The sequence below is a fragment of the Triticum dicoccoides genome, chromosome 7A (assembly GCF_002162155.2).
Source record: "Triticum dicoccoides isolate Atlit2015 ecotype Zavitan chromosome 7A, WEW_v2.0, whole genome shotgun sequence".
In the NCBI taxonomy this organism is placed as follows: domain Eukaryota; kingdom Viridiplantae; phylum Streptophyta; class Magnoliopsida; order Poales; family Poaceae; genus Triticum; species Triticum dicoccoides.
The window spans coordinates 577539630-577549707 of record NC_041392.1 but is presented as its reverse complement, the minus strand read 5'-3'; the positions used below and the strand labels follow the sequence as shown (position 1 = coordinate 577549707).

The 10078-nt window shown below is 47.1% G+C and overlaps 1 protein-coding gene across 1 annotated transcript; it reads right to left on the bottom strand.

Annotated features, from left to right (window-relative positions):
* Positions 1–2363: 2363 nt before the first annotated feature.
* Positions 2364–9482, bottom strand: LOC119330989 (ABC transporter G family member 44-like). Its single transcript, XM_037604142.1, has 20 exons — positions 8934–9482; positions 8586–8706; positions 8397–8485; positions 8170–8254; positions 7921–8080; positions 7704–7834; positions 7539–7629; positions 7082–7383; positions 6570–6851; positions 6149–6465; positions 5865–6025; positions 5661–5764; positions 5403–5559; positions 5215–5316; positions 4932–5059; positions 4425–4757; positions 4033–4323; positions 3878–3961; positions 3648–3781; positions 2364–3549 (listed from the first exon to the last, which is right to left on the bottom strand). Exons 1-20 carry the CDS (start codon positions 9275–9277, stop codon positions 2634–2636), a joined length of 4332 nt encoding a protein of 1443 aa, XP_037460039.1. The 5' UTR covers positions 9278–9482; the 3' UTR covers positions 2364–2633.
* Positions 9483–10078: the final 596 nt, after the last annotated feature.

Genomic DNA, 10078 nt, shown 5'->3' with positions numbered 1-10078 from the left:
CATGGAAGCAAAGTTGTACATCTCGTGAAAGCATAGATTGTATTTTTTTCTGTTTTTTTGGAAAGCACAACCTTTTCAAGAAGCACAACTGTAATTTTTCTTTTTAAGAATCACAACTCGTGAAAGCACAGGTTGTGTTTCTGGCGGAAGCATATGCTTCCCGCAGAAGCAAATATGTATTGCCACGCTTAGTAAAGATGTGTTACTTGTAGAAGCATATATTATGTTTCTTCAGAACCTCAATTGTGCTTCATAAAAAAAATTAAAAATTGAAGAAAACCTAGGGAGAGTTAGCCGAAAAGCGAAAAAATAAAAACGTGTGTAGAAAAATGAAACCAAAATCATGCTTCGGAGGGTGCGTCCAAAACATGACACATGGTGACATCTAGATGCACCACTTGGCCCACTCCAGGTGCTAGAAAGACGCTCGTTGCGGTTGCCCTCGAAAGGGTTATCTTCAGCTAGTTGCTCTCTCTTTGTCGAAAAAAAGCTAGTTGCTCTCTTAGAAGCCAACGGAGCAAAACAGAAAAAACCGTCTGGAGGAATATAATGGCCGCCCAGCAGAAAACTCACATGGGTGTAGCCGACGCCACATGTTGCGGTCTGAACGCTCCCTTCGAATTTTGTTTATTTATTTTCTGGGCGCGTTTTTGGCTTTTAAATCATTATTTTTGTCTTTTTTTCTTTTCGGGTTTTCTTAGGTTTTAGAAAAAAATGATTTTTTGACACGAAAAATGTGTTTTTTTCTTCCGCGAGAGGCATGAATTTACTTCTCGTGGAGGCATGTATTTTCTTTCTCGAGAGGCATATACGTGCCTCTTAGAAAGGAAAAAAGATGTTTTTTTCTTCCACAAGAGGCAAGGATTTACTTCTCGTGAAGGTATGGATGTGCTTTCGCACCCTCTCGGAAAGGGAAAAAACGTGTTTTTTTCTCTTTTCCTTCTGCGAGAGGCACATGCGTGCCTCTCACAAAGAAAAAAGACGTTTCTTTTCTTCTTCCGCGAGAGACAAGGATTTACTTCTCGTGGAGGTATGGATGTGCTTCCGCGCCCTCTGGAAAGAGAAAAATAGTGTTTTCTTTTCTTTTCCTTCCGCGAGAGGCACATGCGTGCCTCTCAGAAAGGAAAAAAGATATTTTTTTCTTCTTTCGTCAGAGAAAAAGATTTACTTCTCGTGGAGGCATGGATGTGCTTCCGCGCCCTCTGGTAAGAGAAAAAAAACATGTTTTCTTTTCTTTTCGTTCCGCGAGAGGCATGGGATTTTTTCTCGTGGAGGCACAGATTTCAGTTTTTTTAAACATGTTCCAGGTTCAGTTTTTTTTTTCATGATTTTTTTGTCAAAATCTTTCAATATCAATGTAGGAGTAATTTTAAAGATTTCGACGCGAGGTATCTAACGACAAAAATGTTTGAGATTTTGACGCACGGTTTAAGAGGTAAAATGTTTTGAATAAAGAAATATATAAAAAAAGGAAAAACTTTCAGTTTACGCTGAGTGGTGTGTATGCAGTGCGCCACTTCTTATAATCTTGAAAGGTTTTTCTTTTGAAAATCCGTAATCTAGGAAGGTGGGAGTGACCCTTGTGCAAAAGAGCAGTGATCTCGTTAAAGCGCCGAATAGGAAATGACTCGGCCTTACATGCATATTTCATAGTGGGCCTTGGGCGCAGTCCAGCAGAACGTAGGCACACAAGGCCGAGGAAGTCCAATTTGGGCCCGAACTCCCGACCTATAGAGCTCGCACGCACGCACGCACCGACGCTCGCGCCGCCGTCCCCCCTCCCCGGCGCGCTGCTCCACCTGCTGCCTGCTCTGCGCGATCCACGAGCCGAACGGAGGCTCCTCGCCGTTCCACCCGGGCCCCCCGGCCGCCGTGCTGCTGCGCTGCCGCCGACCCCCGGCCGCCATGCTGCACTGTCGTAGTGCAGCTGTTGCTGCCGCCGGGCACTCCAGTCCCCAACACTGGGTAAGTTTTTTCCACCGAGATTGAACTGAAATTGAATTGAAATGTACCGTGTGTTGAGCTCAATTGATGCATTTTCATATCAATTCCATTTCATATCATATAAGTAGACGATGAAGGGTCCTTTTCTTCACCGGCAAACAACTGCGAAAATGGGAGGCACAGATGAAGTAAACCCAAACTATTGATTTGGTACACTTTTGTATCCATGTATTGTTATTTCCGTCTATCTATTTTTAGATCATTATAAGCATTGTGTTTAAATTCCACACTGATTGTGCAATTGAGCTTTATTTTGTGTGCTCTCGCATGGAGTATTTTCATGATAGTTATGGGGTAATTTTTCAGTAGAAGAGGACCGGGAAAATGAGAGCCACTCAGCAGCCTTCTGGTTCATCGAATTCAGCCAAAAAATTCTCTTCATTATCTATATACTTGTATAACTTTCTTGCTACTGAGTAAACCATTGCTATGCAATGTTTATGTATACATGTGCAGATCAGATTGATCAACTAAGCGAAAAAAAACTAAGGAAAACAAATCAATGGAACCGAGAGAAAAAGAATATGCGACTAGGAACTACTAGTACAAACTACAAACACATGCGGAGCATTCGCTTCCGGCTGGTTGAAATTGAGCCGTTGGTCCGTGCACTGCCACTGCATGATGAATCACCTTCTCTGGAAGTTGAGCACCTTGATGGAGAGACCGAATGCGACAGCGAACAGGACGGCGAACCCGGCAGTGACGACAGCGACGACACCCAGGAAGTCGTGCTGGAATCCGAAGAAGCTCTTGAGGAAGGCGTCGATGGGCACGCCGCTGTCCTGGAGAGGCTCCGTGAGGTCGCCGAACTGTGAGGCCACCAGCCCGTAGAGAGTCCATGACACCGGGCACACCCACGAGTACCACCTCCACCACACGGGCATCGTCGGCCGCGAGATGACGAAGCCCGAGAAGAGGTTCCACACGCCGTAGAAGAAGGACGAGACGATGGAGGCGATGTTGTAGCTGGGGGTGAGACCCACGGCGAGCATGCCGTAGTAGGTGAAGTAGAGCAGCGTGAAGTACATGAAGTAGAGGTACCAGCAGAACTTCTTGACGTCCCACTGGAAGCCGATCATGGCGTAGACGATCACCCCGTACGCCAACGACTGCACCAGCACGTAGGGGAGCTCCACCACCACCTGTCCGAAGGCGTATGGCAGCGCTGAGTACATCCCGGCGGCCCGCTCTCGGTAGAACACCGTCCGCTCCACCGCCACCACGGGCTGCACCGACGACGAGTAGGAGATCCCCATGAAGAGCACCGCCGCGTACATGGACCCCATCGCGTTGAACAGGTCCTGCGTCCTCGACCTCTTGCCCCCAAGCTGCCAGAATATGGTGCCGAACATGAGCGCGACGACGAGGGAGAAGAAGAAGCGGACCACGGTGTACTGAGGGTTCCTCCAGTAGGACAGGTGCTGCTTCCACAGACACGCCATGCATTGGGTGATGGAGCTCTGCGAGTACTGCGTCGGGAAGTAGAGATCCTTGGAGCCAGCAGGGGCCCTGCTGATGTCCCTGATCATGCTCTGGTTTCTCCTGCAAAATATAAATACCACATATTGTTTGTCAATGTCCGTCGATCATATCAGGCAGGCCTTCCATTAGTCAATCCTTGAGCAAAATTAATGACTTACTGGTACAGGTCTGAGTTCTTGTAGACTTCTGCGAAACTGACACCTAGTATGTCTTCTTGTGCCTGTGAGGTCACTTCCAGCATCCAAGTTGCCGGATTGTACCCTGGTTTGATCTTGCTGACCCGTTCGATTCCCTGATAAAATTGATGCCAGCAAATCGTTACTATCACTCAAAGTCATGCAATGCAACACCTAAAAAGAACTTGAAAAGGAGGAGAAGGCAAAGTTACCTCAAAGTATTGGATGAGGTCGCACGACTGGTGCCCTAGAGGACCCACATATATCTCCTCCCCTCCTCTCTTCATCAGGAACAGCTGCGAGACAGAAAAATGTTAATTTTGGAAACATGCATGAAAAAGGAAATTTCTAATATAATCATAATTACCTCATCGAAGGCTTCGAAAATGTCGATGCTAGGCTGGTGGATGGTGCAAACAACTGTCCTGCCCGTGTCGACGGTGTTCCTCACCGTCCTCATGACAATAGCCGCGGCCCTGGCATCAAGGCCAGAGGTAGGCTCATCCATGAATATTATAGAGGGGTTAGCGACAAGCTCGACCGCGATCGTCAGCCTCTTCCTCTGCTCCGTTGATAGGCCGTTCACTCCAGGTAGTCCAACAAGCGCATCCCTCAGTGAATTCAGTTCTACCAGCTCCATCACTTGCTCTATGAACATCTGTTAAAAATGATGAAATGGAGTTGTTCAGATCAGAACAAGTGTATGTATCCCTGGCTTGAGTTCCCAGAACAAGGAGTCAAGGACGCATATATACATACCTTTCTTGTTTCCGACTCGACATCGGAAGGCAATCTGAGCCATGCGGAGTAGACCAGGGACTCATACACGGTCACATTTGGTGAGTGGATGTCATTCTGCTCACAGTAACCCGAGATACGAGCAAAGGTCTCCTGCTTCTTCGGGTAGCCGGAGATTGAGATGTCACCTTCAATGTAGCCTCCAGTCTTCCTGCCCGCCAACACATCCATCAGCGTGGTCTTGCCGGCGCCGCTGACCCCCATCAGCGCTGTCAGGACTCCCGGCTTGAAACTGCCACTGACTCCCTTCAGCAGAAGCAGCCTATCTTCATCAACACCTTGTGCTTTCATTTCCTGTTATGCAACAGGATTTTTGTGTCAGCAAGTTAATTAGTTGGAAACTGAAAGCTTTAGAACTCAATCAAATAATAATTGATATGGTTGAGTTTCAGTGCGCAGATTAAGGTCTAATGATAGGATGCCATTAGAACCATTGAAGGGAGTTGGGAAATTGTTGAAGGGCATTACCGCAGGCATGTCAACAGAATATCTCATGTTGTTGAAGGCAACAGCAAGCGGTGCAAATGGCAGGACCATTCCCCTCCTACCACTGTCTTCTGGGGCGGCAGAATTTCTCCTTGAGTTGTTGATGTTCCCTACATAAGAGAAGTTTGACCCCTTAGATGACATTTTGCCATGGCTGTGTGCATCGCAATGATGCAGAGGCCGGGGTTTATCTCCTTTTCTTTTTTTTTAAATGACATGTTACCATGTTCATTCATGTCCCAATTGCTACTGCAAGTAGCCTTACCTGAGACCGCAGAGATAGAGCCATCAGGAGTTTCGCCAGTGATACTGGCATGCTTCTCCTTTAGTGCATCCTCTGAAAGAATTTGCTGAGATTTCCCCAACGCTGCATGATTTAGAAGAAATAGTCTCAGATCAAGTGCTTTAACAAAATACGCATTGCAAAATTCCATTCTAGAAGCTTTGGATTACGTTTAAGGTAGCTTAGAGCGAGGGTGAAGAGGATGTTGAACACAATGACGTATCCCAGGAGTGCCCCAACGCCAATCCAGTACCATTTTGCCTCAGTGAAAAAGCCCCTGGACTTGAGCACATCTATTCCTAGAGTTCTGTTGGACCCCTGGAGAACCTGCAAAATGGTTTTGACGATCAGAACTGTCGATAGTATTATGTTATGTCAGCGACCAATATTTTTGTTGTCACGGTGGAATTGGAAACAACATGACATACCCGTTGCCATTTATCCCCAAGGAACTCGTTTACAGCAATAGCACTCATGGCGTACTGAAGAGGTGACATCCAGTAGCCCCAGATCCACCATTTCTTCACATCATCTGCCATAAACAAGCAAATATGAAAATCCTGTCTCTGAAATTTACATTTCAATGACCTAGTAAATAATTTATTTATTTTGTTCCAGAAGAGGAGCATTACGATGCGACAGGACGAATCCACTGAGCACGAGCAGCACAAGAAGTGCAAAGGATGCCAGTGTATTTGCAACAACCATGGTCCTGCCCAATGCTGCGATAAACCTGAACAATCCTGCAGCCATCTGGTTGACAAACAACAGCAGCAAGTACTGCTTGAACAGTCTGCATGCAAGAAAACAACCAGATGATTAATAATGGTACGTGCTACTTGTAGGATCATGAATTGTCTTGTCATGTTCTTCTTGGTAGTCTGCCACAGCAAAATGATTGATATTTGAAGCGTACCTTCCAACATCTGGATCGAACCCAATGACGTAGTAACCCAAGAATACTGTGATGGCGACCTCGACGCAAGATATCGGTATCTTGAGGATCCAGGTTGGTATGGCGTAAGCCCATGCAGGGAAGAAGAGGTAATCTCTTTGCTTGAAGAAGACCGGCAACTTTATGGTGGCCAAAGCTAGCTCAGAGAAACCGTTGAACATGTGGGCAACTATAGCGAAGAACAGAGCACCCAGGTAGACAATGCCGTCGTTAACTGTACGATGGTGCATGTTTGTGCGCAGGAACAGTGTCATCACGATTACTGTCATCACCAGAAGCTGCAGATGGATATCAGGTATTTCCATTAGTTCATCAATCAATCTCTTAAATGTATGAACATATGCCTGAACTGAAATGGGAGGCTAAAGAAAATTAGCTTTACCTGAAAAGCCCGGAAGCGGTAGACAAACATATTCCTTTTCATGAGCAGCCACTCCCTCTCGATGCACGCACGCAGCAGCTCTGTCTTGCTGGCACCGTACGTTGAGGTCGTTAGTGAAGCAGGGTGACACTGGCTCCTGTCGAAAGGGCGAGAGAGCTCCACAGATAAACTCTGGCCAACATGAAATGCCTGGAATGCACGAGCAAACTCCTTGACTGGGACGTATTGGTATCTTCGGTTACTCCTTGCCCAGTATTGTTGCTGATCTTTCCTTGATGTCACCTATAAGTTTTACAAAGGGCTGATGTTAGTAACTAAACATCAATTCAAAACATATACTTATGACTCCATCCATTCCAAATTAGCTCAAGTTCTAGATTTGTCCTAAGTCAAACCTATTTAAGTTTGACCGAGTTTATAGGAAAATATGGTAAGATCTACAACATTAAATATACGTAGTACGAAAATATATTTTGATATTGATATACTTTTAAGCATTTAAGCTGACTTACTTCTTGCAAAAAGTCAGCGACGCCTTTCCGGTCAGGACATTTGAAGCCCATCGATTCGAAGAATTCAAGCACATGTTCACGTGGTCCTTGATACACAATGTGACCATCCGACAAGAGGATTATGTCATCAAACAAATTATATGTTTCTGGTGCAGGTTGCAACAAGGAAATGACAGTTGTGCCACTGAGGATGTTGGTGATTAGTCCAAGTGATTTCACTATCTGGTATGTGGTAGAGCTATCCAGGCCAGTGGAGATTTCATCCATGAACAGTGCTCTTTCCGCTCCGACCATCATCTCACCTTCAGAAAAATTCAAGCAACCAAGGTTCAGCAAATGCTCAGATCTCAGATTCTGCTATGACAACCAGATGAGATGTTCATGGAGATCGTATGGTGTACAACAGAATAATCATGCGAATTATATGTTGTGGCTCCTAATTTTGTACCAGACTTACCAGTTGTGACACGTTTGCGTTGCCCCCCTGAGATTCCTCTCAGCATATCATCTCCGACCATGGTGTCAGCGCAAATGTCAAGCCCTAAAATCTGCAGGGTTCAACATAACAGTCAGTCAGAAGTTTGCACATTGAAGAACAAGGTTTTGTTGTTGGATCCAGTACCTTGAGGATGTAATCGGTGATGATATTTGTATCCTGGCCGCCCACTGATATTGCCTTCATGTAGACATCGAGATCTGGGTCTGGTTTGATATTTGCAGCTTTCTCCCTCCTTGATAGCTCAGTAAGCATGTCTAGGACAAGTTCATCAGAAATTAGCACACAATTATGAAGTGAGAGGATTAATTATCTCCCATAGTGTGATTAATTTTGAGCTCACCGTATCTACTTCCAACCCCTTGGCATCTGGCTGAGAAGGCTAAGGTTTCCCGTACCGTCATCTCGGCGATGTGGAGGTCATGTTGGGATATGTAAGCTGCTGATCTCTGAGCCACAAACTCATTCATTCCATGCCCATTGTATGTTACTTTTCCTGAAACCTGCTTGGTTTATATCGTATCACACAAAAGTAAATTTCCTTGAACTTCAGAAAAAAGAAAGATCGCTGTAATCAGTCAAGTTGATTAACCTTTAGATCAGAGCCTAGTTTCCCTGCCAAAGCGAGAAGCAGTGTAGTCTTCCCTGATCCTGGTGGCCCTAATAGTAACGTCATCCTGAATTTTACATGAACACCGGACATCAGACCAGCAAGTGCAATTGAAATATGTTCATAGAAGACGGCATAAATACAGAAAATCAACGAGTGCTGAAGAATGTTTGACAGCAAAGTAAAGCCTACAACAACATAAACAGTACCTCTTTGGCTTGATAATTCCATTGACATCATGCAGGATGTTGATGGGTATCTTCTTGTTGGGAATTATACGAAGAAAATTGGCTAATGTCTGAAGGAGAAGGCAGGCACAAACAGAACATGGTCAGGCTTGAAGAACATTCCGTAGAATTCATGAGAATATATAGTAGTTTCAGCACTCTTGGCAGTACCTCTAGAGAATTCAGAGTGGTGTTGATGAAGGTGGGCAAGCCTCTGTTCTCCACATGTGCGAGCGCCTCGATGTTGAGGTGATCGTATCGCACTTCGATCGTCGGAAAGTCGATCCCAACTCTGAAACAAATAAATAGGGGAGAAATTCAGCATCCCTTGTTGTGCTTAATTTCCAACTATAACGGGATTGGGGCCTTGGATTGACAAGAGAAAATCTTTGAACGGTGCAAATGTTCAAATGTGTTGGGGAATATAGATTTTTTTTAGCAAATATAGGTGAGGACAGTAGAAAGAGATATGCAAAGCAGAGCAGAGAAGAGCAGAGCAAGCAGGTGAGTGAGAGCCACCTGTCGATTCTCTGCTTGAGCCTGAGCAAGAAGCGCTCGTGGTCCTCCTCGGCGACGCGGACAAGCCGGTCGAGCAAGCGCGTCCGCTCCTGGAACCCGAGGCCGGCGACGTCGACGAACCCGCCACCACCGCCACCACCGTCGTCCCCGACGACGATGCCCTTGCGGACGCGGGCGTGCGTGGGCAGCCGCTCTAGCGACGCCCACATGAGCGCCTCCTCGTCGTCATCGTCGCCCGCCCTCGACGACGACGCCCGGGAGAAGACGTCGCCGCCGCCGCGCTCCCGGTACGAGGAGCCCAGCCGCAGGCTCGCCACCCCGAACGCCGCCTCCCCCGTGTCCATGGCCGGCCGGCGAGCTCCCTCCTCCTCCCAGAAAGAAGTGTCTACGGATCAAGGTTCGTGCAGGACAATGCGGTCCGTTCGACGTTCGTGATCGTTGACGCCTGACGGATCACGAATCCAATACCAGGCTGTATGCCAGCTTCTTGGTTCGCTGAAAGGTGGTTGCGGGGCAAGAAGATATATAGCGGGCGGGCTGGCTGGGCGGCGACCGGGTTGGTGGAGGCAGCGGCAGCGGGGGTTTCAATTCCATTCCACGGCGGCGGTCAAGTGAGGGTGCAATGGATCCTGTGCTCTAGTAGTGGCCCACCGGCGCCGGGGCGGAGGAAGAAAGGCGGGAAGCTTCCGGACGAAAAGGGCGGGCGGGCGCGTGTCCGTGCTTTCCCCGGCGCACGCAGTTGAAAACCGGAATGCGGAACACACTTTGGCCGTGTGTGTGGGAGAGGAATCCCTCTGGGTCAGCCGACGTTGCTTTTTGAGATCTCTTGCTTTTCTAGTGGGTGCCAACTTCTCTTTTCTCATAGAGGAAACAGGGAAGGAGACTGAGACGTTCTAGAAGCTACTGTGGCTGCAAGTCATCTTTCCTTTCCCATTTTCGCGGCTGCTCGTGGCGTGGGAACGGCATGATGCAACTTGCTTAGTGTATCGGTCTTACGTGGAAAATCAACGAACGAAACTGGTCGTTGTCCCGTGACACGCCGGGCTTGACCTTCTCGTTGAGACTCGCGTAAAGCCATCATTGCCATCTTGTCTTCGCGCACGTTGATGTACCTGATAACTCTTCCATAGTGACGTGATTTAGCC

Coding starts and splice junctions, on each gene's coding strand:
- LOC119330989 (XM_037604142.1), bottom strand. CDS start 9,277: ATGGACACGGGGGAGGCGGCGTTCGGGGTGGCGAGCCTGCGGCTGGGC. Junction 8,255..8,396: donor GGAATTATCAAGCCAAAGAG/GTACTGTTTATG, acceptor TGTAAAATTCAG/GATGACGTTACTATTAGGGC. Junction 4,324..4,424: donor TCGAGTCGGAAACAAGAAAG/GTATGTATATAT, acceptor CATTTTTAACAG/ATGTTCATAGAGCAAGTGAT.